At 58.9% G+C, this 27027-nt stretch overlaps 10 protein-coding genes across 10 annotated transcripts; 4 read left to right on the top strand and 6 right to left on the bottom strand.

The window, feature by feature from the left end:
• Nucleotides 1-445: 445 nt before the first annotated feature.
• BXZ73DRAFT_89808 (aspartic peptidase domain-containing protein) lies at nucleotides 446-3257 on the top strand (the record flags this gene model as incomplete). The annotated part of the gene is made up of 9 exons (XM_048025398.1): nucleotides 446-735; nucleotides 1242-1364; nucleotides 1414-1466; nucleotides 1532-1832; nucleotides 1895-1925; nucleotides 1984-2091; nucleotides 2143-2315; nucleotides 2365-2967; nucleotides 3002-3257. 9 exons carry the CDS (start codon nucleotides 446-448, stop codon nucleotides 3255-3257), a joined length of 1938 nt encoding a protein of 645 aa, XP_047878160.1.
• An 885-nt stretch (nucleotides 3258-4142) lies between these two features.
• Nucleotides 4143-5493, bottom strand: BXZ73DRAFT_46428 (FAD dependent oxidoreductase; the record flags this gene model as incomplete). Its single annotated transcript, XM_048019690.1, has 2 exons — nucleotides 4143-4250; nucleotides 4333-5493. The coding sequence occupies 2 exons, from the start codon at nucleotides 5491-5493 to the stop codon at nucleotides 4143-4145; spliced, it is 1269 nt and encodes a 422-aa protein (XP_047878159.1).
• Nucleotides 5494-6649: 1156 nt separating this feature from the next.
• On the top strand, nucleotides 6650-8194 carry BXZ73DRAFT_101114 (mitochondrial carrier; the record flags this gene model as incomplete). The annotated part of the gene is made up of 13 exons (XM_048014797.1): nucleotides 6650-6761; nucleotides 6824-6834; nucleotides 6893-6956; nucleotides 7016-7180; nucleotides 7247-7406; nucleotides 7459-7469; nucleotides 7521-7609; nucleotides 7674-7704; nucleotides 7764-7866; nucleotides 7916-7947; nucleotides 8006-8015; nucleotides 8066-8112; nucleotides 8166-8194. 13 exons carry the CDS (start codon nucleotides 6650-6652, stop codon nucleotides 8192-8194), a joined length of 864 nt encoding a protein of 287 aa, XP_047878158.1.
• A 4449-nt stretch (nucleotides 8195-12643) lies between these two features.
• On the top strand, nucleotides 12644-13800 carry BXZ73DRAFT_101113 (uncharacterized protein; the record flags this gene model as incomplete). The annotated part of the gene is made up of 5 exons (XM_048014796.1): nucleotides 12644-12790; nucleotides 12843-12883; nucleotides 12953-13044; nucleotides 13119-13193; nucleotides 13259-13800. The coding sequence occupies 5 exons, from the start codon at nucleotides 12644-12646 to the stop codon at nucleotides 13798-13800; spliced, it is 897 nt and encodes a 298-aa protein (XP_047878157.1).
• Nucleotides 13801-14606: 806 nt separating this feature from the next.
• On the bottom strand, nucleotides 14607-16350 carry BXZ73DRAFT_101112 (uncharacterized protein; the record flags this gene model as incomplete). The annotated part of the gene is made up of 12 exons (XM_048014795.1): nucleotides 14607-14705; nucleotides 14772-15025; nucleotides 15078-15097; nucleotides 15157-15320; nucleotides 15382-15408; nucleotides 15466-15558; nucleotides 15616-15660; nucleotides 15724-15806; nucleotides 15865-16062; nucleotides 16114-16168; nucleotides 16230-16242; nucleotides 16301-16350. 12 exons carry the CDS (start codon nucleotides 16348-16350, stop codon nucleotides 14607-14609), a joined length of 1101 nt encoding a protein of 366 aa, XP_047878156.1.
• A 1527-nt stretch (nucleotides 16351-17877) lies between these two features.
• Nucleotides 17878-19576, bottom strand: BXZ73DRAFT_77309 (uncharacterized protein; the record flags this gene model as incomplete). The annotated part of the gene is made up of 9 exons (XM_048022637.1): nucleotides 17878-17976; nucleotides 18062-18294; nucleotides 18347-18530; nucleotides 18589-18615; nucleotides 18670-18762; nucleotides 18818-18892; nucleotides 18929-19042; nucleotides 19401-19458; nucleotides 19521-19576. The coding sequence occupies 9 exons, from the start codon at nucleotides 19574-19576 to the stop codon at nucleotides 17878-17880; spliced, it is 939 nt and encodes a 312-aa protein (XP_047878155.1).
• Nucleotides 19577-21046: 1470 nt separating this feature from the next.
• On the bottom strand, nucleotides 21047-22539 carry BXZ73DRAFT_89804 (UAA transporter; the record flags this gene model as incomplete). Its single annotated transcript, XM_048025397.1, has 5 exons — nucleotides 21047-21105; nucleotides 21162-21301; nucleotides 21357-22302; nucleotides 22424-22467; nucleotides 22526-22539. 5 exons carry the CDS (start codon nucleotides 22537-22539, stop codon nucleotides 21047-21049), a joined length of 1203 nt encoding a protein of 400 aa, XP_047878154.1.
• A 397-nt stretch (nucleotides 22540-22936) lies between these two features.
• On the bottom strand, nucleotides 22937-23971 carry BXZ73DRAFT_46541 (phosphatases II; the record flags this gene model as incomplete). The annotated part of the gene is made up of 7 exons (XM_048019710.1): nucleotides 22937-23015; nucleotides 23068-23177; nucleotides 23232-23371; nucleotides 23426-23487; nucleotides 23558-23680; nucleotides 23740-23847; nucleotides 23901-23971. The coding sequence occupies 7 exons, from the start codon at nucleotides 23969-23971 to the stop codon at nucleotides 22937-22939; spliced, it is 693 nt and encodes a 230-aa protein (XP_047878153.1).
• Nucleotides 23972-24457: 486 nt separating this feature from the next.
• Nucleotides 24458-26053, top strand: BXZ73DRAFT_89802 (cobW-domain-containing protein; the record flags this gene model as incomplete). The annotated part of the gene is made up of 7 exons (XM_048025396.1): nucleotides 24458-24483; nucleotides 24537-24665; nucleotides 24714-24802; nucleotides 24914-25099; nucleotides 25157-25266; nucleotides 25323-25369; nucleotides 25429-26053. 7 exons carry the CDS (start codon nucleotides 24458-24460, stop codon nucleotides 26051-26053), a joined length of 1212 nt encoding a protein of 403 aa, XP_047878152.1.
• Nucleotides 26054-26335: 282 nt separating this feature from the next.
• On the bottom strand, nucleotides 26336-27017 carry BXZ73DRAFT_46587 (uncharacterized protein; the record flags this gene model as incomplete). Its single annotated transcript, XM_048019718.1, has 2 exons — nucleotides 26336-26878; nucleotides 26934-27017. 2 exons carry the CDS (start codon nucleotides 27015-27017, stop codon nucleotides 26336-26338), a joined length of 627 nt encoding a protein of 208 aa, XP_047878151.1.
• Nucleotides 27018-27027: the final 10 nt, after the last annotated feature.

Raw genomic sequence — 27027 nt, 5'->3', positions numbered from 1 at the left:
GACAAAAGAATATCTCTTCAACATTCGTCTGAGGGCTGTTCGCAAGGTGGCGAGCGGTATTTATTGTCTTGGCCGACTTCTCCGAGGCTGGGTTCGGTCTGGTTCGGTCCGTTGGCCTGACGGTGGTACTTATTGTAAGCAAATCGGGGTGTTCCCGACGGTGGTCGATCGGAGCCTGGTTACTGCGAACTCCAGCCTGCTTAATTGTATCACGAGCTACATGGGTTTCGTCCCATTTGCTATTGGTGCCCGATCTCAATCATAGGCACAACAGCCTCTGTCCAAAGATCGAGAATAATAAATATAGGATATGCGCACTGCACAGCATTAAGTTGGGACCACGACGGTAAGTGTTTTGTGGCGCGCACTTGCGGTCTCTTACGGTCGGTATGTAATAATGTAAGTATGCCAAGGATGATCGTTTTTAACTTTTCTTCTCAGGCACATGTCTCCACCTGGGCCCTCCAGAGATCGGTCGCGGGAGGTGGAGTGCTTTTTGCTCAAATCAGCGAGCGGTGTCGACTCGCTGATGCCACGCAACTTGGCTGCGGCCCCGGCGAAGGCTCATGGACCTGCGATGTCTCCGTCCGAGTATAGCTCGTCCCCGGAAATAGCGCTGCATGTTGACCCGGGCGTTGTCCTGCGTTGTCTCGGGCGTTGTGCGCAGCTCGCGAGGATCGACAGCCCCGCTGATCAGCGACCAGTGGGCCTGGGCAGCGGGCACAAGCGCGAGGGGTGAGCGAGGGGCGTATTCTAGAGCGGATGAGTCTTCTCGCCGAGTTGGCCAGGGAGCTTGGCCGGGAACGCGTCCTTGTCCCCCTCGCGCAGGCAGGTGCGCGCGCGGAGGAGGGCCAATGGGGGGCAGCGGGCGCGCGGCTCCCTTGTCCGGGGCTGATTGGTGGTTGCCACCTGCCTCCCGCGTACCGCCTTGCTGGAGAGAGCGGCCAGGTCTACTTATACACACCATGTCCGAGCCTCCCGAGCCCTCCTCTGTGACCTCCTCGTCGCTCTCGGTCGATCGAAGGCCACACCTGGTCTGGTTTCCTCTTCCTCTCTGCTATCTGGTATACGTTCTTCTCCCTTCTTTGCGCAGGTCGCCGCCACTTCTTTCTACTCGCGATGATGTACGCGTCTAGCTGGTGCACCTCTCCCGTCCTTGCCCTCGTGCTTGCCTCCATCCTCCCCCTCCTCGCCGACGCCATCCCCGTCCCCGCCCACATCGATGCACCGGCACTCCACAGCAAAGGGACCGCAAAGAAGGGTGGGATCACCCTCCCCCTTCATCAGCGCAGAGTAGCCAAGAGGGCCGCCCCCGAGGGAGACATTGTGGGTGGAAGCATCGGTCTCGGCGACAGTCAGGACCTGTGAGTATATCCGTGCCTCATAGCCCCGCATGCATTGAGCTTGTGCTAGCTTCTACACCGTCGCGCTCGAGGTCGGCACTTCGACCACTACCGTGAACCTCGGTGAGTCTTTCGCCCCCTCGTCGCGCTGTTTATCTTGCAACGTCGCGTCCTCACATCCCGAAAAGACACGGGTTCCAGCGATCTCTGGGTCATGTCCACCGCCTGCAAAACGTCAGCGTGCAAACAGTCGAAAGCTGCCCCTTACGACGTCACGAAATCCTTCAAAGCCTCCGGCAAGTCCGTCTCCCTTCAATACGGAGACTCGACCAGTGGCACCCACGCCAGCGGCCCCGTAGGCTACGACTCTGTCACCCTCGCTGGCCTCAACCTCCCCGACCAGACGCTCGCCGCGATCAACGACACCGACAACTCGGCCGTTTCGAATGGCGGCGCGGGTATTCTCGGTCTCGGCTTCCCATCACAGAGGTGCGCCTCCGCAGCTATACCCTACAGCTCGCGTCGTAAAGACTGACGGACTCAACGTCTAGCTTCGTCCAGGCCGCCGCCATCAGCGCCAAGGTGTGTCGAGTAGCCGTGCTGTGTATGACCTTGAGCTGACGGTCCCAATATCTTGTAGTTCCCCAGCACCACTGGAACGGACACCTTCATCACGGAGACCGCGACCTATGGCCCTATGGTCCCTCGTATGATCTACCAGGACATGATCGATGACCCGCTGTTTGCTGTATGTACACCCTTTCGATGCGATAAAGGCTGCGCATTGACGTCAGTACAGATCACCCTTCAACGCAACACCATCGACGTCTCTGGAGAAGGCCAGATCACCATCGGTCAACTTCCGGATAACGTTACTGAGTCGAACATCACTTGGGTTCCCGTTCGGCTGTACGCCTCCTCCGAGGGAGGTATGGCGGCCCCTTCGTTCGCCCCGAACGAAATTTACCCTCTGTACGTCATTTCATCCTTCGTCAAAATCGGTGACCAACCTTCACTACAGACGCTGGGAGATCGAGCTCGACGCCGTGTTCCTCGACGGCAAGCAGTTGCCCAACTCCGCCCAGCCGGGTGCCGGTCAGAACAGCTCCATTGTGTCCGCCCTCATCGACACCGGCAACTCGCTCATCCGCGGTCCGTCCGACGTCGTGAACAACATCTATTCGACGGTCTCGCCCGCGTTCGCCGCCTCGTCCTCCGCGTCCCCGACGCTGCCGTGCGATGCCGCACACGACCTCGTGTTCCAGATCGGCGGTAAGAAGTTCCCCGTCGACGCGCGCGACTTCGTCTCCCAGAACACGAAGGGTGACGCGAGCACGTGCATCGCGAACAACATTGTCGCGACGGACGCGCCGAGCAACGGCGCGCTCTTCAGCTGGAACCTCGGCGACCCTTTCCTCAAGAGCAACATGGTCATCTTCTACTACGGCAACCTCACCCACCCTTCCGTCGACCCGCCCCGGATCGGCTTCGTGTCGCTCGTGCCGGAGAACGACAACAACTTGCTCGAGGAGGCCGTTAAAGATGCCCAGCAGAACGATGGCAACTTCGACAGTAAGTGCCCTTACCCCTTCCGTCTTTCCCCATGCGCGTCCGCTGACGGCTCGTGCAGACAAACAGGATGCCGCGCCCACGGACAGCGCCGTCATTACTGAGGGCGGCTCCGCCTCGCAGACGGCTGCGCCGTCTTCGACCGCGCAGCCCGCGTCCTCCGCCTCGAACTCGGGCACGACGACGACCGTCCTCATCTCGTCCGCGAGCGCGAGCGCGTCGCCGACCGAGTCGACGAAGGGCAACGCCGCGGGCGCTCTCCGTCTGCCCGCGTTCGGGGCCGCGTTCTGGACGCCGGCGGCGCTCGTGTCGCTCTCGCTGTTCTCGTCGCTGTTCATGCTCTGAGTCTGATTTCCGCGTCTTCCGCTCCGTCTCCCCCCACCCTTCGCACGTCCTCTTGCTCGCACCCCGCATCATTCCCTCCCTTGCATCCACGGACTTGACTATACCTCACCTACGCACTCATGGGACGCTCGCACGTATACCGTACGCCCACCACCACGGACGCCGCCACGCCACACCGGACACCGTGCCCGCCACTAGACCTTGCTATTCACGCACGTATGCCTTGCTATCATGCCTTCTCCTCTGCCCTCACCCGCTTTTGTTGCTTTTTATTTTTTCTGTGGTGAGAATGGCATACCAGACCAGCTGCTACGCGTTCGCGTGACTTGTGTGGTCTTGCCAAATTCGAGGCATACGTTAGAGGAATCACTCTGGATCAACAGGGACGTGGGTCGAGACGTTGGCAACATAGTGGATCGCGGCTGGTACATATCGACACTTGGCTGAGAAGAAACTTGGGATGTTGACGATGAAGTCAGATTCTCTCGCGCACATCTTTCCCCCGGTAAGGCTCAATGCCGCGCATGGACTGGAGCATCGTAATCGGATTACATAGGTGTGGGCGACTTGGTAGTACTCGTCCATGACGAAATGAACAAGACCCGGCATACATATGGACAGCTGTCGGTAGGCCACCCTGGAAGTGAGAAGGCGGAGAACGAGCAATAGAACGCCGCCACGGAGAGAGCGCGGCAGACATATGCATGCTGGTGCAAGACCGCGAGAAGACGGGGTCGACTGCAAGCAGGTCCCAACAACAATCTTTGTGTCGGAAACAATTTTATACGGATACACCTGTGGTATACAGACATACAGTCTTGTACAGAATGACGAGCCGAACTGGAACTGCTCTCCGTGTCTTGGTGATTCCTTCTGCTCTGGTGTTCAGAGGAACCGCGATGGTTTTAGTCTATCGAGCTTCGCGCATTTTACTGTACCGGTCAAGACGAGCTCCGCAACAGCTTTTGCCGTGCCGGGCGCATTGCAGATACCCTGTAACCCGAGGACCCGTCAGCAAAGTTCAAGCCACGTACGATATCGGCCGTCTCGTAAAAGCGATTCCAATACTACGCACCCAACAAGTATGTCCCGTCGCAACCACGAGCCCCTTTGCGATCTTGTCCGCCGCCCCGACGATCGGCCCCCCACCAGCTTCCACCACAGGCAGGAAGCACGCCTGCCGCTTGTCGACCGTCCCCGCGCGGAGCACCGGTGAGATGCTCATGACGTGTTCCCAGATGCTCTCGCACGCGCCCGCGTCGACCGCGACGTCGTCCACCGTGTCCGGCACCGCCGCGTCGTCGCCCGGGCCGCAGCAGTACACCTCGTCCGTCGGGCGCGCGTAGATCTCGGGGCTCGCGCGGCGCGGGCCCCCCGGCGCGACGCCCGGGGGGAGCGCGATCTCGGTGAAGAGCACGTACGGGGCGACGCGCGTGCCCTCCGGGGGGCGGAGGGTGATGCTGTGCGCGCGCGTGCCGGCGACGGGCAGCGCGGGGAGGATGCGCGGGGACCACGCGCCCGCGGCGAGCACGACGTGCGTCGCGGGGATCGTCCGCGGCGGCGCGTCGGGTGCGTCGGTGGGGGTGTAGGTGACCCCGGTGACGCGCGGGCCTCCGGGCACGGAGGCGTCGATGGCGATCTCCGTGGCCTTGCCCGCGACGAGCCGCGCGCCCTTCTCCTGCGCGAGGGCGAAGATGCTTGTGGTGAAGAGGTACGGGTGGACCTGCGCGGTCGCGCCGGCGGGGGCCATGGGCGAGTAGGCGTCGGTGAGCGAGGGCTTGACCCAGTTCAAGTCATCCGGGTGTCCGCTCTCCCCCACGGCCGCCGCGTCCGTATCCGAGTTCGAGTCGAGCCCGAGGGTCTTCTCGAGGCTCTTGCGCTTGTGCCTGCCGTCCGCGCCAGATGCAGAGCCAGAGTGATCGAAGGGCTCACCGCGTCCTTCCCAGCTCCCGCAGTTCACGAACCGCCAGCCCCAGCGCGCCGCACCATCGTGCTCCTCCGCGAGTCGTACGTGCTCCTTGAACGAGACGTCGACGAGCTCCTTGGGATATGCCCACTTCGCGACGAGGCCTCCCGCCTTTCCTGAAGCGCCTTGCGCGAGGCCGTGCTTCGATGCTTCGATGAGGGTGATGGTTGTGGATGTGTTGGCCGTGAGGGGGTGTGTTGCGAGATAGTATGCGGTGGTGCAGCCGATAATCCCTCCACCCACGATCACTATATGTTTCGTGTCGGACATGTTGGTACTAAAGTGTGCGATTGTCAGCTAATGCAGCATGAGTATCGATATCATACGAACTTCGGCCAGTGGAAAGTCCGCGAACAGTGCGCGAGGAGATGGGAAGAAGACAAGCGAAGCTTTGAAGTCCGCGGGGCTCTCGCGCCGGTCCAAGTCCGGAGTTGCATCTCGAGCCCGCGAGCGCGAGCGCTTTCTCCCTCACACCTCCTCCCATGACATTGAAATATTGACCACTCTCACATCGAAGGGGCCAACCATCAATGCATCATTCTTCGCAATACTGTGTTTCTCGTGGATCCACATGTCTCTTTCACTGATTTCCCTATCTCCTTTTCTATCATGACGTCAGCGCAGCGAGTACTGCTCGTATCTCTGAGACTCCTCCAACCCTTCACTGGCCCCTAGCTACTTTTCCGAGTATCCACAGCCACACGTTCCCAAGCGATAACAGACCTTCACTTGTCCGTGGTTGTGGCGCGGCCCTGCCCTGAGGATCGTCGACTTAAACCTGACGCCGCCGGGCGTGCGGAGTCGAGGAGTATACCACGCTCGTTTGTCTTCAGAGCCTGCCATATCCGAAGCCGGGTTAACTGCGAGGGGTTGTACTGGCGTCGGATGGATCGCAGAAGTTCCGTGGCTGAGATTTCGCTCGACTGTACTTACGTCCGTTTGGAGAATGAAGCTTGAGACTCGCGAGAACATGAGTGCTTTGCGATAGGAAGCGTAAGAACGAACACTAGTAGTCATGTCGACGCCAATAAGGTTGTCTAATTTCCGCGATCTCTGGAATTTCCAATACACGATGCATAGTTTGAGCTGCGTGAATGACTAACAATGAGTCCCGTAAGATAGAACGAGGGCAACGTACACCGACGAATGCTCGATATGGTGAATTGAGTACAGTGCCAAATGGAGGTCTCAGCAGAACCTCACTGTACAATGCAACATCAGATCAAAGGACACCGGCCACACTTACAGTTGACAAACCGACGTCTCGATGTCGTACACCCGGCGAAAGATGTGGCCACAGACAAGAAGCGCGCCGTGCATACTCAGCGAAATGGCGCAATGATCACGCCTGCCACTCTCTCCCAGGGCCGCTTCATGAACCGCCTCTAGACGGCCATCTAATATCTATACCTCTGCAAACACCGCTATGGACGCCTCCACCGTGAACGAACTCATCGCAGGGAGCGTCGCCGGCGCGGCGCAGGTCGTCGTCGGCCAGCCGCTCGACACTGTCAAGGTCCGCGCGCAGACCGCTCCCTGTGAGTCCAACATGCCCCTTCCTCCACATTATGTGGGGATTCCCGCTGACCGCACGCCATAGCAGGAATGTTCGTGAGTCACCTGGGGTGTCCGCGAGGGATGGCTGGAGGCTGACAGGAAAGGCGAGCAGAAGGGGCCCATGGACATCATCGCGCAGACAGTGAGGAAGGAGGGATTCTTTGCGCTCTACAAAGGTGCGTCGTCGCCGCGTCGGGTCTTTCGCGCGTTTCTGAAGAGCCACCGGGGTGCTCAGGGATGGCCAGCCCGTTGGTCGGTATCGCGGGCGTGAACTCCCTTCTCTTCGCCGCGTACGGTGTTTCCAAGCGCATCATCTCACCCTTCCCTCAACTCTCTCTCGCGGAGATTGCGGCAGCCGGAGCGATGGCAGGCGCGGTCAACTCGGTGCTCGCTAGTCCAGGTGGGTGACATCATGCTCGCTCGTTGCGGAAAGTGGACTGGAGGATTGACCGGCATTCGCTCCCAGTGGAGATGTTCAAGGTGCGCATGCAAGGGCAGTACGGGTCCCCGGGCGATAAGCGGTTGCGCGCGGTCGTGAGCGAGATGTGGAAGGATTGGGGGTTCCGCAGGGGCGTCATGAGGGGCTTTTGGGTTACGGTTGCCCGTGAGATACCCGCATATGCAGGGTGAGTGACCAACTTTCGTGGATGCTGAGTGGCGATTGACCTCGTCTCGTAGATTCTACACTGGTAGGACTCTCATAGGTGTACATGTCAACGTTACTCACTGCATTTGTGCAGCTTTCGAGTTTTCGAAACGGTCTTTCGCGAAGAACTACGATTCGCAAATCCCTGTCTGGGCTCTTCTTGCCAGTGGATCTACAGGTGGTGTGCGACCCTTTTTCTGTGCGAGTGTACTCCCCCATGAATCTAAGAGACACCTGCCCGGTCTAGATCGCATATTGGCTGTCTTGCTACCCACTAGGTCGGTGGAAATTTAGCGCAACCCACCAAAGGTCTCACCTCACGTCTTGGATTCCGCAGATGTGATCAAGTCTCGTGTGCAACTACGGGCGACACCTCCAGAGGGGACTCCAGTGCAATATATCGCTCGCGAGGTCCGGGCTGTCGTCGCGGAGGCCGGCGTGTGAGTCGCTCTATTCTTTGCACTAGGTCGTGTTTTGACACTCCTCAAGTTCTGGGCTATTCCGCGGTTTGACCCCGTCATGTGAGTAGCGTTTGCAGCCTCGAGCGTGTTCATGCACTAACATGGTTGAGAACTCCAGTGCTACGAAGGTGACATACCCTTGTCTTTTTTCGGTCTACGCCATCTAACGGACATCCAGTATACCCGCTGCTGGTGCGACGTTCGCGACGTTCGAGCTCACAAGGGGTAAGCGGGCATCTTCGCTCTTGGGACTCGGTAGATACTCATCCATCTTCCAGAATATTTGAAGGAGATCACAGGTGTATGATGGTTTTTATGGGCGTCGTCCTTTATTGCATGGCACATTTTCTACTACCCATCAACGCTCGGTGTGAGCTGCCGCGCCCGCTGTGCATGGCCAACTCGACACATCGAATGACGGCGGACGAGTCCACCGTAATCAGGACCTCCGTCCAGGCGAAGACCTACCCCTCATTCTGCCCTCGAGCACTTACTCATTGCATGCGCATTCTAAACACTCGAGGTGTTCGACGCTGAGATCCTCCGTTCCACCCCGCGACCTTATTCGTTGCATTCCTCGAAGACGGCCTCTTCTGCTCACGCAAGATGACCTTGCGCTGCTGGGGCTACCAGGCCGAAGAAGCGCTCTGGTGCCTGGTCCCAGGGATTGCATATCAGTGACGCCTGGCAGGCGATACCGCTCTACGGAGTCGAGCGACGGTGCTGCGCGCTGTGAGGACCGCGCGGATACCAATGGCCGGACGTTCTTCGAGACGCATCCAGACACTACAGTGGCGCCAGGGCGAGCCCACGGCAGGACGCAAACGGCGGAAGGAGGTGGTGGAAAACCGGGCTGGCGGTAAGAACTGGCGAAGGTTATGGTTCTCGTACATGCGGGCTACGCTGACGAGGTGCGGTCGGGTCTCGGGGACGCGTCTGGTACTCGCGTTGGGTCGTCCTCGAGGTACCGGGCACTGTCCATAGCCGGTGCGGGCCTGCCGTTCCGGTGTGTCCGGCTCTGAAGTTTGAGTGCGGAGGTCACGGCAGCGCCCTCGCTGCCCGCGGTGCTCGGAGTGCGCATCACTACGACTGGCGCCGTCCGGTGGCCAAGCGCGTGGCTAGCGTCGCCGTCTTTCTGAGTAACCGAACGTCCTCCAGAGCTTGACATTTCCTGTATGGATTGCGTCGATTATGCCATGTTTCCATCCGATATGCGCTTATCTCCAGGACCAGACCCTTCCAGGGGCTCGGGGTGTGTTTGAGTGGGGAATCGAGAGAAAGAAAAACCGGAGCAATTATAGTATGGGTACAGTAGCGCTATAGTAATGGGAGGGTTGGGGCGGGGGCGGGTGGGTAGGATGCGGCGACGAGGGCGCCGCGGTGCGGTGGGTATTCTGGGCAGGGTTTGGGTTCGCGTCCGCACGGGTAGTTGGGTGTCTTCACGCGGGAGTCTTCTCGCGCAGGGGTGCCTAGGTAGGGGGCGGGTGATCAGCGGAGTCACACGCAAGGAGTCGTCTTTAACGTAGCAGTTGACCGTCCTCGACTCTCGTTGACTGCTGGCAGCCGAGCCGGGCTCCGAGGAGACCGGCATAACCGGGCCGATAGCGCCGGAGCGCCAGCGAGGACTGCCAAACGGGGCAGCCATCTCCGCAACAAGGTTCGGGTCCCTTCTCTCCAAACCACTCCGCCATCCGGTCTCTCGCAAGGTTCGCGGTGCAACCGGAAGAAAGGCAATGCGGTGCATCCGTCCTTCGCCGACACGGGTGCTGAACGTCGAACGTCCCGTCCCCCTAGACAACGCACTCGTTGAGTCGGGCCTCCATGTCCACCGAGCAGCAACGAGGTACGCGCCCGGGTTATGCCATCGGCGGGGACACACAGCCCTCCGTCTCGCAGTCGGTGGTTCGTGCGGGGTGCTGTTCTGGGACGGTCGTTTTGTCCCCAACGGGAGGACCCTGACGTCCGGCGGAGGCCCGGCTTGAGCGGCTTTTGGATAGGTCGCTTCGTTCAATCGTTTGCGCAGTCGCGATAGCTCACTACATGGCAGTTCAGACATGCTATGAGGGTCTCAATCTTCAGGGGAGGCATTTTTACTCCGCTCGACGCCGTAGGACACGCATGGTCTCGATGGAGATAGAGGATCTGAGCATCGCGCCGGGTCCTAGGTCCTCCGAGGTACGTCCTTGTCATGGGTTCCAAGTTTGACGGCTGATCGCATATGACAGGGGACGCCGCGCAGACACACCAGCGGTCTTACAGGGTGTCACAATGACAGTCGCAGGGGTTCGACATCCGTTCACGGCGTCGCGTGTACCCTAGGACCCTGCATGCACGCTCAAAAGGAAGACCAGAAGGCTTTCATTTAAGGCGTCACGATGATCTGGAATACATCGAGTTCGAGGGGGGGAAATGCCTTATCCGCAGGTGTCTAACCACGCGGCATCGGTTCTATCTTTGCCCGCGCCTCCGAATCCTGGAAGTCGTCGGGTAAGCCGTCCGTCATCGTCTCCATGTGGTTGCGAACGCGTGAAGTAATGTGGGTTCAAACTGAACGGTCCTCTTCACACCGCGTATTCCACTATCGTGGCGATGGTTTTCAAGTGGTCTGACCCACAACCAGGGCAGTGAGTATAATGGTGTTGCCCCTTTCGGCTCATAAACAAATCGGTGCTTTAGGAGATGAATGGTCCGAGTCACCCACCGCCATGGCAACCACCGGCGCAACGCATCCCTGTGTGCTGTACAGTTTTTCTAACTGGTTCGTGTTGCATCCGTGTTTTCAGTGCGAATGTTAACTCTCAATCAATCGCAAGACCAATCTGGCATGTCCCACCGAACTTATCGACCTACTGGCTCTGCATCCTGTGTATCTCCGATCACTTCACACAACCACCGTGGCATCTCAGTCCCTCAGCGGCTCCAAGCCAGGGTCCGCACTTTTCCTCCGTTTCCTTCCATAGATAGAACCTCCAGAAGGATGCACGTCTCTTCCTCCGCCGACCCGGCTCAGAAAGTACCTCTGTTCCATTGGTCCCGACGAATTCCAACGTTGTCGCTGGAAGAGCACCCTCCTGTCGAGATGGCATTGCACCGCCACGCTTTTGTCTTTCCCGAGGCGTACGCGCCGTCCTCGACGCCGACGCCGCCCTCGAGGCCGCGCGCTCGCGGGGAATCACGGCAGGCGTGTCCAAAAGAGGGCCCATTCGCCGTCTTCGCCGACCACGGGGCGTACCTCGTGTGCGGCGCGCGCCGCGCACGGCCGCGCATGGCGCAGCGACCCTGACCGACCGTGGCGGAGACGCCTTCGAGCAAAAAGCGAGTCACTGGCACTGCCCGCCGTTCCCTCGTGCGTGCGCGCGCGCAGGCCACGGCGACTCGTCCCCCGATGTGACGTCCGACGTGGGTCGCGGGGTCCCCCTGGGCGGTGTCCAACGAGGAGTCCGCCGCGGGAGGCAATTTTCGTGGCTGCCCTCGGCTTCCGATGTGACCGTGCGTTCGCGGCGTCGTCGCTGTACGGAACTTGCGCCCTCGCTTGGTCTGGGCTGGACACGCCCAGGTGGACCGTCGTCGACGCTGTCGCTCCGATGGGCACAGAGACGACGTCCGCTGTCCCCGGACGCTGGTCTGAGCGGGGATTACGTACCCGGTGTCCACCGTCAAGATAGTTTGTGGCCCATGGCAGGCAGTGGTGGGCGGTATGAAATCCACGCTGTTGGTGACCTGAGTCAAGTCTAGTGAGATAGCAACTGAGTAGAGTGCCACCCGAGACGGCGACCTGCCCTCCTTGATGGTGTGTGGACCGGTGGCGGCGGTAGCGCGGGGCAAGCAGCGAGCGCCATGTCCAGATCGGGGTCAGAGTCAAACAGTAAACTCGACCGGTGGCGATGCCCTGGCGCCTGTGTCCCTGGCGTGCGCGCCTCTCTCGTGTCTCCTGCTGTCATCACTCCGAGTCTCCGCCTCTGACTCCGCCCGCCCGCCTCAGAGCTCCCGGGGCTCGCACACCCTCGAGGCGCGTGGGCAAGCGTACGTGATGGCCCCTCGCCTCACACACTGCACCCTCCGACAACGCCCGCCCTCCGCGCTCGGACGACGCTACTGCGCTGACTACGCATTCGTGGCCCGCGCTGCATGCCCACCGGCACCCTCCCCCCCGGGTGTGCCGTGCAGAGCCCCGCGAACGCGCTCTGCGGCCGTTCTTGCGGCGCGCGCGCGACGCGGCCAGGGCCCCAGCTCAGGCCCTGGTCAAAGCACGCCTAGCGTCCTGCCAGGTCGCGCTGGCCCGTCCTGCACGCCAGCCGCGCTCGATCGAGGTGTCGCGTGGATGCTGAAGATTGCGGCCCTCGATGCGTCTCGTAAGCTGCTCCCCGAGCAGTGCCACCCAGATCTCAAAGCCCAGCCGCCCGCGCGCGTCCCATCTGTCCCCATCTGTTGGGCACACAGTTTTCCGCACCCACGCGGCCGTCGCCTGCGCACCCACCCGCGGCGAGCACGCGCCTAGCGGAGCCTCTCGCGGGTGGTGTCTGTGGGGAGTGCGACCGGAGCTTTGTGAGCATGACACACTCACAGCCTCGCCGGGTTTGGGTGCTCTCGGCGAGCCTCCAGGGTTAGCGTACCAGCTCGCGTTCCTCGAGGGTGGTACGCCTCCGCCGGCGGCGCGTCTGCGAGAGTATAAGGTCGCAGAGCCGATGGGGTTAGTATCATCTGTACATATTATTTTCTCCTCTTCCTCCCCTACGCTCATTTCCCTCTCATCGCCATGTACCAGCAGTTCGACCTGCAGCTCGACCCCGCCCTATACTCCCTCGACGCGGAGGAAAAAGCGTTCTTCCGCGCCCTCACCGGAATCAACAACGACAATGAGCTCAAGGCGCACGTCATCGCAGTTCAGAAGAAGGCATTCGAGGTGCGCCACCCTTCCGCTTCCTTGAGGCACGAGCTGAACAAGGGCCCGACAGGTGTACACGCACCCTTGCATCCGGACTTTCGACTTTGCATGGTGAACTACCCTCGATTTCAGGGTCGCTCATATGGCCGCTGTTGACGTACGCTAAACCAAATCTTCTAGGCTCAAAATGTCACGCCTTCCAGCGTACGGCAATCTCCTCGCGATGGCTCAGGAGCGGCCCGACCCCATCCTGCTCGACGTTGGTTGCTGTCGTAAGCCTCCGCCTAAATTTTCGTGATGGATATTCGGGCACTCACAGAGCTCCTATCGTGTCGAAATTTTCCAGTGGGCACGGACGTCCGCAGAGCGGTCGTTGACGGGTTCCCCGTCGGAAACGTCGTTGCGACGGACATATCGCAAGGTGCGTCCCCATGCGTCCTGTCACCGTACTGTCGATCCGCCATGATTCACGCCTGTTGTCCACAGCGCTCTGGGACCTGGGCCACGAACTCTTCCGCTCTTCACCCGCCCACTTGCCCTTCCGCTTCGTCCGGGGCAACGTCTTCGACCCCGCATTCCTCACCCCCGCCCTGCCGCTGCCCACCAGTCCCACTGTGACCCCGGCGCTGCCCGCACAGCGGCTCACCTCGCTCGCGCCGCTCCAGGGCCGGGTGTCCGCGATCTACGCCGGCGCGTTCTTCCACCTCTTCTCGTTCGCGCACCAGGAGCACCTCGCCCGGCTGCTCGCGGGCCTGCTCGCGCCCGCGCCGGGCTCGCTCATCTTCGGCGCGCACGGCGGGCGCCCGACGCCGTCCGTGTGGGCGCCCGCGCCGGGGGCGTCGATGGACTGCCACGCGCCGGACTCGTGGCGGGCGTTGTGGGTGCGCGTGTTCGGCGAGGCGGGGGTGCGGGTCGCGGTCGAGGCGCACCTGCGCACGACCGAGCGCGGCGGGCGCGACTTCTTCGGCACCTGGCCGGGAAACGCGCAGCCGTTCCACGTCCTCGAGTGGTCCGTCACCCGCCTCTGATCCCCCTCTTCGCCTCTGCGCGCCGTCGCCCGTGATCTCTGTCTTCTCTCCCTTCCCACCTCCACTCCCCGTCTCCGTCTCCGTCGCACGAGAGCCCCGCACAGTCGTTTCCTGGGGCCAGAGCCTCCGCCGTTATTACGCACCCCGCGCTAGTACCCTCGTCCGCGTACCTAATCGATAATCCCTCCGCTTCGGCCCTGCTGGCAGTACACTACCACCCTGTTTAATGTGGCCTATGCTATACACGACTTCACACCGACTTCCGTCTTCTGCGGCGGGCGACGCGTGCTCCGGCTTCTTGAAACGCGTCGCCCGCGCCGCGCCGCACGGCGCACCGCACCCCGGACGCACGAAATCTTCGGCCAGCCGCACTCGAGCGCAGCGGCGCGGCGAGCCTCCCTCTCGCCGGAAACCTCCGGGACGCGGGTGCGGAATCGTTGTGCGAGAGTGGCGCGTGAATTGGCTCGAATGTACTACGCGGTACTGCAGATTCACACTGGCCTGAGTCAGCACACACAGGTTGAGTGATGCTGCATTCAGTGTCAGTCTCTCCTTCATCCCATGGTCTTGCATGGAGAGAACTTCACGCAATCAGGCAAGGTCAATGCTGTTGACGTCAGACGATGTGAAATCCTTTCTCCACGAGTCCTGCCTAATTCGGACACTCTACGGAACGTCCTGTCATCGACATCACGTGTATCGGGTTCTTGGGGAGCATTCGGAAATTTTGATCGAGCACTACATAATCTCATTGACAACACGCTGCACAGGACTTATACAAATACAAGTGTCCTTGGAACTGCGGGTCAACACAGCGCGTCCTTGGCGTGCAGCATGTCCGGAGCAACGTCATCCTTGCCGTGTCCGCTGCCTTTTTGCAGATCAGCCATCTCAATGTCCCAGTCCTGGGTGAGTGTAGTGCAGTGCGTCAGCGGCGAACGGCGAGCGCAGGCGAGCGTGCAAGAACTGACCGGCTCGACTTTGTCAGAAGGCCCACCCGAGCCGAGGCCCTTGTGGTCCGACTCGGTCACATGCGAGATGTGTATCTGCAAGGGGTGCCCCGGGACGACGGAGCGTGAGGCGGTCTGGTTCTCGTCAATCTCGGAGTGGGTGCTGAAGATGTTCATGAAGCTGATGTTTGCGGAGGTTGCGGGGCCGGACCTCGAGGGGCGCGCGCCGATGGCCACGCGGGAGTTGAGCGAAGTCATGAGGGTGTTCGAATAGACTGCGCGGGAGGATCTCAGCGCTTTGTTAGATCAAGTAGGCTGTAGGCACACCTTTAGCCAGGATAGCGCCGCTGAAAAACCGAAGCCGTTAGGCCAAGCAGGCGGGCAAGAAAGTAAAGAACATCCTCACAATGCGATGTGGATGTTTGTGTTCGGCAGAGCGAGGAAAAATGTGAGCTCCAAGACAGCAGCCAGCGCACAGGCGCAACCAGTCTCGACGGTGAGTCGGACGAGGCGGCGAATCATCAGCTTGCTTCGTTGGAACCGTACAACCTTGCGTTTCGCGCTATACAGCTGCATATTCGGCGTCGGTGTCAATAGTACGCCCCGAGGAGATTTGAAAACCAACACTCACTAGATACAACATGGACAACATGATGATCTGATAAAGTGGCGTTTAGAGTCACGGAAGACATGTCGTTGGAGACACGCGACCTACCACATCGGTAAACGCACTACCGCCGAGCCAGATGATGTTGCTCGCATTGAGGGTAGGACTATGCAGACTGTCTATGTTCTTGAGCCAAATGAACTGTGGGAAAGGAAAGTTCAGCGCACGGCCGTAAACACGAGCAGCTCCGGTACTCACGGAGATCCCGATCACCCAAGCACCAGCTGCTTGCGCGAGGCCCGTCTGCGTTCACGATGTGAGGTGATGCGAGATTGTAAGACTGTATTCTAAAAAGAGACGACTTACAATAAGGATGACGAAAGGGATCCACTTCGACCTGCTGAGCCTGAGTATCCGCCACGCGAAGAAGGTCTGCACCCACAACGCGACTGCCACGATGCTGGGTAAGCTCGCGTGCACATGAGGCGAGCACGGATGGGTACGCACTAATGCTGGACACGAGCGGCAGTCCGGTGATAGACCACCCAGGGAACTCGAGGTTGACAGGGCGGCCCCAGCCTGCAACGAGGGCGTCCCAGGTCTGCCCTGAGACGACGACGCTTTGGACGAGGTCGAGGATGAAGATGATGTAGACAGACGCCCAAATGAGGGGGCGTTCTTGGGGGAAGGAGACGTGGTAGATGTCTATTGTGAGGAAGGTGAGGCTCACCCTGACATTGGCTGGTTACGACTTACACAGCTGCACGGCGGATACACCGAAGAGCATCCATGACAAGAAGCCGCCGATGAGCTGTAAACGTAAAAAGGTTGTTATTTGGGGTAGAGTTACTCCGGTGTCCTCGGGAGCCTACCATAGGGCCTATCCTACGAAGTATGTCAGGATCCAGTGACTCCAGATGATACGCACGACTCATGTACTCACAGCAGTAGTGTCTCCGTCGGGACGGGCGGTTGCGAGGACCCGTCCGCCATGGTGGCAGAGGGGACGTAGGAGGCAGCAAACCGAGTACAGCTGGTCTATATGCCCAAGCGAAAATACCGAATGACCAGCTTCCGGCGGCCTATACGCGCTCGGAGCCACCCTCGAATTATATTGGTGAGACGTGGGAAGTCTCGAAGGAGTTCCTCATGGTGATTGATTGGCGTCGGGCGGGCCATCCTCCGCTCCAGCGTCAGCACGTGGACGTACAGGGTGGTCGTCATCTTGAAAGTTACGTACTCTCGGATGCGCACGTTGATACAGAAGAAACAACCTGCTGTGGTCCGCACGAGCCAGTGAAGGGGTATGTGAAGCATGCTGACTTTGCGGCTCGATGGAACACTGTATCTAACCTGTCGTGTATTCAGCCATAGGGATGAGAGGCTGAGGGGGCGAACATCAGCGCTCACCGGACACCGGACAACGCCGCTCGAAGCGATCCCTCGATGGTTGACGGATCATGGGAACGAAGCGACGTTCGGCTGCACATTGGGCTCCATCCGCTCCGTGATCCAAAAGAGACAAAACAGCGCGGTGCCACATCGTCGGGACATCGCAGGGCTGAGGCGTGTGTGCATCTCACGTCGCAACGGCTTGTGAAACCATTGATGGGTGGTATGACGGGACTAGAATTCTGTGCTTCTTGCGTTCCCGTAGTACATATGACCGGCGCAGAGGCAGAGCGAGAGCCACGCCAGGCTCCGGGTGTGAGAGTGCTGAGCCAGGTTGTGCGTATGATCATGAGACACCTTATAAACTTCCTCAAGCTAGGGGAACATGTCCAGGGTAGATTGAGCTGTTACAGGGCTTGTATCCGAGTCAATAACGAAGAGAAACTGAGACGGGTATGATGGCGGACATAGTGCGCACCTATGTTCAGAGCGTCACGACCACCCGAGAAGGCGGGTTGAGAGGCGTTATTTTCTCGTGACGTGAGCGCGTGAAAGTGCGGTGGAAAGCCTTTCACCAGAGGAGGAAACAACGACTGGTTCCAGCCAGAGGGATTTTAGCACTTTGGTATATGTCGCGACCGGCTCCCTGTAGAGCTACTTGTACGACTGGCAGAAATCCCGACTCCCGAGTGAGTGACACACTCACCGGCAGAGATGTCCCGCAGTTGAGTGAGTGGCCACAGATGTCAGAACGGCAATGTCGGCGGGGTGGTCATGCATTCATGGTTGGGAGCGACTTGTTGTAGCCGATTCGCGGCATTTTCTCAAGGGCGCCGGATACGTACGGCTCCCCGGCCCGGCCGGACAAATACACCCGGCAGTGCAAGTCCCAAGGGAAAGTCGAGTTTCTGCCAAACGGCCAGGTAGGAAGCTACGGAGACAGTAATAGGTACGTACACCAAGTGTCGAGCTGAAGACAAGTCTAGTAGAGTCATATATATTAGTACATCAAGTCAGCGCTCTGCGCCGGTCGTCTACCACACGCCTCTTGCACCCACGAACGGGGACCCTAACATCACACATAGAGAGACCGCGCGAGACCGCACCGTAACCCATCCAAACCGCCTTCTAGAGGCCCTTCACCAGGCCAACCTTCTTCCCCGGGGACATCGGGGGCATCGGCGGGGGCCCATTCATTCCTTGCATCTCGATGTCGGTTTCCCAGCTCTGATGAAGCAAGCGCCCAGCGTCAGCATGCGTTCGAGAGCTCCCTCGCCGCCCGGGACACTGAGGCGTTTAATTTTGGACTCACCGACGGGAGCTTGTCCGTCGAAGCACGGTGGTCGAACTCCGTGACGCGCGAGATGTGGACCTCCACGCCGTTGCTCTGCCTCGCAACGGCGGAATCCGTCTCGCCGCGTTTAGAAAAGGTGGGTCCGCGATCTCCGCTGTGGTGGTGTTGGCTGGACATGGCCTGCGTGGTGCGCCGGGCCGCCGCAATGTTCGCGCGCGAGTTGAGCGAGGTCATGAGCGTGTTGGAGTAGACTGGATGGTTTGTTGAGCAGACCACGCGGGTTGGAGGAGACTCAGGACGCACCTTTGCTTAACGTAAGCGAGAAGACGATGGTGAGGTTGGTCGTGGGGTACGCGAGGAAGAGGATGAGGACGACGACGGCCGTGACTGCGCATGCGAGTCCGGTTTCGACGGTGAGACGAACCAGCCTGCGGATGATGAACTCGCTGCGCTCGAACCGTGCGGACTCTTTTCTGACGGTGTACAGCTGGGGCGCGAAGTCAGCATCAGAAGTCAGGGGCGACAGTAACGCTGAAGATACTTACCAAGTAGAGCATTACGACCATGATTAGCTGCATGTGATACATGAGCAGGTGTCGAGTGACGATCTCATCGCCAGGACTTACGACGTCAGTGAAGGCACTTCCGCCAAGCCAGACAATGTTGGATGCGTTGAGCAAAGGCTCGTGCAGTTTGAGTACATCATTGAGTTTGAAGAACTATAGACATCTCAGCGTGATGACTGGAGTGGCTTTAGACACTGTCCAGACTCACATTCAATGAGATGATCCAAGCCGCAATAGCCTGGCCGACAGCGGTCTTTGGTACCGACCCAGGTCCTCGGATGAGCTCTTGCGATGGTGGTATATTTGATGATGCACTCACAAAGATGATCAGGCTAGGCACTATCTTCCATTTGCTGAGCTCCCAGATTCTCCACGCATAGAAAGCCTGAACCCAGAGCGCGACTGCATCGGTTGCGATGTCAGCCATGATCCTCTGCATTCCAATGGGTGCATATTACTCACTAAGGCTGGACACTAGCGGGAGCATAGCGTACGACCACCCAGGGAAGCGAAGTGCGTCAGGGCGGCCCCACCCAGCTACAAGCGCTTCCCATGCTATAGCTGCTACCACGACGCTCTGCCAGATATCGAGCAGGAAGACGCCATAGACGGAGACGGTGATGAACCGTCGATCGGTAGCGAAGGAAACGTAGTAAATGTCTGCAGGAAAGGGCCACAGTCAAGCGATGATCGAGGAGGGAGGCAGACGAAAAGACGTACAGAGTTGCACGATGGCAACCCCGAACAACAGGTATGAAAGGATCCCGCCAATCAGCTAGTCAACGACTGACAGTGAGTCTTCCCTCCCGGTACGCAGCAGAGAAGCTGCCACATACGAAAGGCCCGATGCTGCAGACAAAGCGCAAGTCAGAATATTGCCTGCTCCATGACAATTGGGTAAACAAACTCACAGTAGGATTGTAGCCTGGTCTACTGGTGGTGTGGTCGGAGTGACGACGGAGGCCATGGCGGCAGCAGCTTGACGGGCATGGGCCCGCGTCCACCATGTCCTACTATATGTAGCCTCCGATGACGACACTCTCTTCCGCCGTATCGTCCGCCGACCCCCTCCGGTCAAGGCCCGGGAAGATCAGAGGGCCAGAGACAACGACTAGCTCCCTGTCCCCACAACGACGGCGCCCGGAGAGCAGGACGACCCCGGCCCTCGCATTTCACAGCTGCAGGGGTGCGACTGCTTCCGCGAATGGCCCGCTGTCATCGGCCACGCGTCGGACGTGCAAGAGCGCTAAGCTTGATCATCCAGCCAGTCGGTTCGAGTTTCGAACTCCCCGGCTCGCATCACGCCGGAAACGATCTCTCTCCCTCCTTGCGAGTCTAATACCCCGCGAGGGGGAACACGTACGCTTCTAGGGCACACGCGAGCTGGCAATCGGAGGCGTTCAGTACACCTGGTGGACTGAGGCACGCTCATTATACGCACCTCGCTCCTAGACTCGAACCAGTTGGCCAGGTAAACGTTCAAGGCATAGGTTGGACGAACCAGTGCGGAGTTTGAATCGGCTAAATCGAGCCCAGCGACGAAGGCCTTCTTCCAACCCGGCTAAAATCCATCCCGCCATTGCCGCATGCTTTCGGACTGCGCGTTGGAATTAGCCTTGGCGATGCCGGCGAGCACTGATGAACTCTATTCTCAATGTTGAGGACGAAGTGCTTCGGACGTCGTCGAGGCCGCCCTGGAGTCTGTTTTGTCGCTACTGGGGGAAGTCCAAGATGGGCCTCTGCCGCGGCATAAGAGATGCAGTACGCGCACTCACTGGTTATATCAAACTTCCACCTCGAAGACTTGCAAGTCCCTCAGGCCAGCTTCACTGGGGAGATATCAGATGGTAACCAAGTAGAACGAGGAGACTGAAGTACATACTCACAGCAGAGCAGGATGAAAGGTTACTGCTGTGTGAACGTTTGAACCCTGGCGGCCGGCTCCCATGCTATGTCACAGAAGCACCGAGTGGCGCATTGAGTTGAAATTGACAGGGAACGGAGATGTCTGCCTTTTCCGCCTGAGGACCCGGCCTCTCCAGGCGCGGCGCCTGGACGTGTAGGCACCGTTTAGCGTAGTTAGCCTTCTCGAGACCAGTGGCTGGTCGAACAATCATCATCACCGACCATTTAAATATCCCCTCAGCGTCGTGCCACACCGTCGGCATTCCACCCGGGCGAGAACAGTAGTCACGACGGAGGAGCGGATCTGACTGGTTTTGACGACGGGCTGACTGCGACACCTGAGCCCGAAAGACGAGCGACGAGAATATGAGATTTACATCCATATATCGATGAAATACCTGCGCATGTGAACAGGGAAGGGACAATGTTGTGTCATGCTCACGCGTTTTTTTTCCTGTGTCTGGGATGGCTGCAATGATGGACTATCTATGTAACATCAGCGATGCAATCCTCACTCTAAATTATGGACGGTTCAAAGTGTCTTGATGCGCGCCTTCTCCTTCTCCTGAATTACGCGCTTCGCATGCACATCTAGAAGGACCATTCAGTCAGCACTTCTTTCCTTGGATCAGTCATGTTGAAGCTACCTTTCCGCTTCACCCAGGCTTCAACAGAGATGCCCGCGAACACCACGGCAGCACCGCCCCACTGACCCGGAGCCAGCTTGTGGTTGTACACAATCACGGAAAGCAGCATGGTGAACAGCTTTCGTGTCAGCGTGATGGTCCTAAGGAACTGGTGTGAGTGGCGAACGGACGTGCAACGACAGCGTATATACTCACACCAGCGTGAGTGACCCAAAGTGCTGCAGCGTCTCGAAGATGAACAGCTGCCCGAGCGCGCCCGTGAACGCGAACTGGGCGAGCGGCACGACGGCCGAGGGGTGCGTGCGGAGGAACTCGAGCGCGACCTGGAGCTCCGCGGTCCCGCCCTCGGACGGGTGGATGACGGGGATGTGGGGGAGCGGGACGACGGAGATGGCGGAGGTGAGCGCGGTGCAGAAGAGGTTGATCCAGAACATCATCTGCTGCCCGGAGACCTTGTAGCGCGCGAAGATCTCGTCCTGCGTCGAGTTCGTCGCGCCGTCGATCGCGAGGTTGATGAGCAGGTAGGTGAGCCCGACCAGTTGCGCGTACGCGGAGGGCTCGCCCTTGGCGGACGCCTTCGCCTTTGACGGCTTCTCCTTCCCGAAGCCCATGAACATCGTGATCCCGAGCGTGACCATCGCGACGACGATGTACTTGTGGCGCGCGAACTTGCGGCGGTAGAGGAGGACGTTCATGATCATGACGGGGACGAGCTTGCAGGACTTGCCGAGCACCATCGCAGGGTACGTGATGTAGGAGAGCGCGGCAAAGCCGAAGGGCGCAGCGGAGGTAATGAAAACGGCGCACTGGAAGTAGCGGAGGAGGAGAGACTTGGTATCGAAGCGGGTATCCTGTTTGTGTTCGGGGGCATGACCATTCGCCTTTGCGCTGCCGTTCGCCTTGGTCTTCTCAGAACTGTTGGCGTGTCCATTGGAGTGACCGTTCGCAGTTCCGTTGGTTACCGGCTTCGGGGAGTCGAACAGACCGAGCATCTGGCGGAAGGGTTGACCAGGTTTCTTCCGCAGGTACATATAACCCAGCGCCGCCAAAGAGCTCAGAGTGCTCTGACATGTCCCCAGAAACAGTGGTGAGTTGAACTTCTCGGAAGATGTGCCATCTATGTGCTGGAAGGGAACGGATACTGGCAGGGAGTTCAGAGGAAGGGCGAGGAGGCTTGACCGAACCAGACGCACGTCGCTCTTGGGCGATTGCCCATAGCTGCAGCTACATGAGTTCATGCAAGCGCAGGAAGAACAAGTCACGTACCAAGAACATCGAATATACTCCCACTACACATAGTGCCAACCTGTGATCATGCACCTCGGTTAAAGCTCCATCAACAGACACTCCAGAAGCTTGAATACCTTCCGTACGACATCACGCAAGAACGTGAGTGTGGCGACTTCACGAGGGAGAGCGAAGGAGTGGGGGGCAGCAAGAACAAGTGACGGAAGGTAATAAGTTATGGCAAACGAGTGGATTGTCCGAGAAGCCGTCTTGTGCGGAGAATACGTGGACTCAGTCCATCGCCTCAACGTGGCATGGCCGCGGTATGCACCGGCCCGAGACGCGGACCGCTGGATCGCACAATTCGGTGGTGAAAACGCCGCGGCGGATCGCTTCAACGGAGTCGACAGAGAACAAAGAGAGCGATAAGTATAATTGGACAAACCGACAGTAAAGACAGCGAAACATGAGTATACGGCACAGGCGATTAAAGTAGGCCTATCGTAGGTAAACAGCACAGCGGTCACGTCACAGCAAGCACATGAGGACTACGTCTGCATAGCGTCGTCGTCATCGTCATCGTCGTCGTCGTCGTCCATCAAAGCGCGCTTGGTCCGCTCTCCTTCCCTTTGGCAAGCCATCAGCGGCGAGCGATACAGATGGTGAATGGGCACCATACCGCTGAATGTTGTCTTCGTCGTCCTCTTCTGAGCGTTTCCTTCGAGTGTTAGCGAGCCGTGGTGGGTTGGAGGCAATAACATTCTTGGCCTTGTAGATCGACTCGTATTCCTGCATGACCAGTGATCAGAGACAGTCAACGGCAACTGCGGGTCTGAGACTCACCTTGATCTGAGTCATGAAACCTCCGTTGGGGGAGATGCAGTACCGTCGGTTCTGGACCATGTGCAACGCGTCCTCCCAAGACAGCCCGTAGTACTGCATGACATACATCACCACGAACGAGGGGGACAGACTGATTCCGCCTATTGACGAGTTGAAGTCCGGGACGCAAGAGCGGTGGCTTTCGAAGTACGCACCGTTACAATGAACCAAGACTGAGCCGCCGTTTGCGATCGCCTCGTCAATGAATTTCTTCGCGCTATAATCACGCAGAAAACGGCATCAAGAGTCGGAGGGGGGAGTGACGTATGAAGAAGTAGGTCACTCACCCCGGGAATAAGCTGATCAGGTTCTGCTCCTCTGAGTCCTGCACGTCCAGGACCAGGTAAGCGAACGATTCAGGGAATCTTGGCCGGACCGAAAACGCCTCTTTGGAGTCACGAATGCAGACACTGGAGTGCAAGACAAAGATGAGCGCGTCGGAAGTCACCGTAGAGGTGGCGGGGCGCACATATGTGTGATCCCAAGGGACTGGAGGATTTCTATGGATTTGGAGGCCTGTAACGGCCCAAGGAATAGGTGCGGGAGAATCTCCTGACATTGTCTCCGCATCTCGTAACTGCGAAACGCGTCAGTGTCGTATAGTGGCTGAAGGTTGGGGGAAGAACGCACGACCACTCTACATCTGAAGGACCTTGAATCAGCTCTCGAAGAGCTTCAGGGCCCATGGACGCGGTATCCATAGGAAAAGGAGCGGTGAGACGAAGGTGGCTGGCGGGGATTAGAGAGAGGAAGGGTAACGTAATGTAGGCGGGCGACGGTCAGGAGAGTATACATGCGCGACTGGCACGCGCGCTTGATCGCGTGTTGTCCGGAACTACAAACCATTCCGATTCTGCTTACAAATGCAAGCCGTAGTTACAGTGTCTTGGACCTAAGTACCAGACAAAGACCTTGCAAACTCCAGTTCTTCTTGCTTGTTGGCTACCGCGAGCCGATCCCGTTCTCGTATGCTCTGACGCCCCACAGGCACCTCTGTGGCCTGTTTTGTTCGCAGTCTGCTTCCGAAAGGCCCTGGCATAGATGGTATGCATGACATAGCAGGTACCCTCAGTTAGACGTCGGCGCCTTCTGCACACTCTTTTGCCAACACCATTCCATCGCTCATTCTCGACACTACTAGCTGACCACCTTCCTTCACAATTGCGCCTGGGTGGCCTCAAACCACTATGGCCGACGATCTGGACGATATTCCGTGTGTGTCGCCCCCCTCTTCTATCCGTCCCGTCGGGCTCAATATCCCCGCAGTGAACTTCTCGACAGCACAGAGGAACCGACACCTTCTTTGTTGAACAGTACCGATGCGTCCACCGGCGACACGGTCCCTCTTACCATCATCTGTGGCTTTCTCGGTGCCGGTAAATCCACCCTCGTCAAGTGAGTGCCTGGAGCATGCGCCCATCCCTGGTGCTGATCTTAGCGCAGGCGCATATTGACGGAGCGCCATGGGTACCGAATCGCGGTTATCATGAACGAGTTCGGAGATACGGCGGTACGCAGGGGCCCGTTCGGAGGTGCATAGTGTATCGCTGAGGGCTGAAGGGTGACATTCATAGGATATCGAAGGTACGTTTGCACTTTCACCCTGTCCCATCGAGATCCTTTCCCCTCATGCTCGTATGCAGCAAAAACGATCAACGTTACTTCGCCCGATGACCCCAACCAACAGTCGGAAGAGTTCCTCGAGCTGGCGAACGGCTGCCTGTGCTGCAGCATCAAAGACATGGGCGCCGCAGCCATCGAAAAGCTCATGGCTCGCAAGGGCGCGTTTGATCACATTTTACTGGAAACGACCGGTCTCGCAGATCCTGGTGCGTGCTTTAGTCCAAAACCGGGCCCAGCGTGCAATGCTAAGCTGGATACGTTAGGTCCGATCGCATCTATGTTTTGGCAAAATGAGGAGTACTCTGCGGGCTTGGGGCGCGACATCCACCTAGACGGAGTTGTCTGCATGGTAGACGCTGTTTTTGGTCGACAGGTGTGCTTTGTAGCTCTCCGATACTGCAGTGCCTTGATTCTAATGGCTTTCTATAGCAAATGGAAGAAGATCATGCTGCAGATGGTATAGGTGAAAGCCTACGGTAAGTATAACTCGCCTATGGTGTCTAGCATTCGCTCAAAACGTCATGGTTGCACCCAGACAAATCGCCGGCTCGGACGTTATACTTCTCAACAAAGTCGATCTTGTCTCGCCTCAGCATGTCGACGCTACCGAAGCTGTCATCCGCGGCCTCAATCCCGCGGCCTCCATTCACCGCACCGTCCGCGGCGAGATCGACCTGAAGCACATCATGGGCGTCGACGCCTATGCCGCTCGCCAGATGCTCCATGAAGCGCGGGCCCGCTTGACAAAGCCCGACCACGCCAACGATCATGACCATGACCACGACCACCACGGAGACCACCCACACGTGAAGCCCACACATTACGAGCTGCGAGGGATCTCAAGCTTACAGATCGACTGTCCGCGGCTCAACCCCACCCAGATGGCCAAGCTCGACGAGTGGATTCGCAGCGTATTATGGGAGAAGCGAGTCCCCGGTGCCCCATCGGCCACCGTCGACGTCCTACGATGCAAAGGGCTCTTTGTCACGACGGGGGGAGAGCTGCATGTCTTGCAGGGGGTGCGGAACATGTACGACATCGCGCAGGTCGAGGAGGATGCGGAGCTGGGGTTACCCGATACCGGAAAGCTGGTGTTCATCGGGAAGGGTCTGGGAGAGGACGTGCGGCGTAGTCTACAACAACATTTGGGTCTCATGTAGGGTGTCCGTTGTTCCCGTTCCGCTCTAGATCCTGTGTATTCTACACCACACCCACACACCTGTAGTGCCCTCTGCGCCGCCTGTCGACAATCGGATTCGCGGTTCGAACCTTCTGGGGACCCTGTGCGCAAGGAAATCTTGCCATATGTACCCCACGATGTCATGTTCGCGCGGTTTCGAGGGCCGCGGTTAACTGAACGGAGAACGCTGTCTGTCGCACCGAGACCATCCGTTGCGAATTTGTTTTCCCTTGAAACTTGCGCGCGTCAGGTCTTCAGCGCTTCAGCTCCATTCGACATCGAGTCCGAGTGCAGCGGCGACGGCCACAAGTCGCGCCTTGAGTCGATTCACGTCCTCTGCCGTCGGCCGTTCGGGGGCCGAGGAGGCGCCCGCTCCTGCGCCCATGCGCGCCATAAGGTCCTCAAGTCCTTCCATGTCCTTCTTCTGCTTCAAGTCGTCGTTCAGGTCCGTCGCGTCCATTAAGTCCATGTCTTCATTTCCCGCAGGGCGCGCGTTCTCCTCGAGATGCTCGCGCGCGTGCGCAATGGCCTCCAGGTCGGGCGGAGCGACGTCAGAGAGGCGGACCTCCGACAGGCGCGCGGCGACGTCGCGCAGCTCCGCCACGATCTCCTCCGTGCTCCGTGCTCCTCGTACGAGGAGAACGGAGTCGGAGTCGGAGGTGAGGGCGGAGATGAGGGCGGCGCAGGTGCCGCGGAGGAGGCCCAGCTCGCGGCCGAGGGGCGCGCCGATGCTGGCGAAGCCGTCGTCGAAGCCGTCCTGCAAGGCCGACTCCTTCCCCGCGGTGATTCCTTCGCGGTAGCCTGCCTGAGGAGATGTCACTATATGCGATACGCCCGTGAAATAGACATGTGCAGGTTACGTTTGTGAAGTCGTTGGAGATCTTCTGCCACTCGGAGTCTTGGAGGACCTTGGGGTCGCTGTTCCAGAGCTCTTCGTCGTCCATGCGCGTGACT

Source organism: Epithele typhae, assembly GCF_022376455.1.
Source record: "Epithele typhae strain CBS 203.58 chromosome Unknown BXZ73scaffold_22, whole genome shotgun sequence".
In the NCBI taxonomy this organism is placed as follows: Eukaryota; Fungi; Basidiomycota; class Agaricomycetes; order Polyporales; family Epitheliaceae; genus Epithele; species Epithele typhae.
Note: the sequence above shows the minus strand (reverse complement) of the source record. Positions and strands in the feature narration are given on the sequence as shown.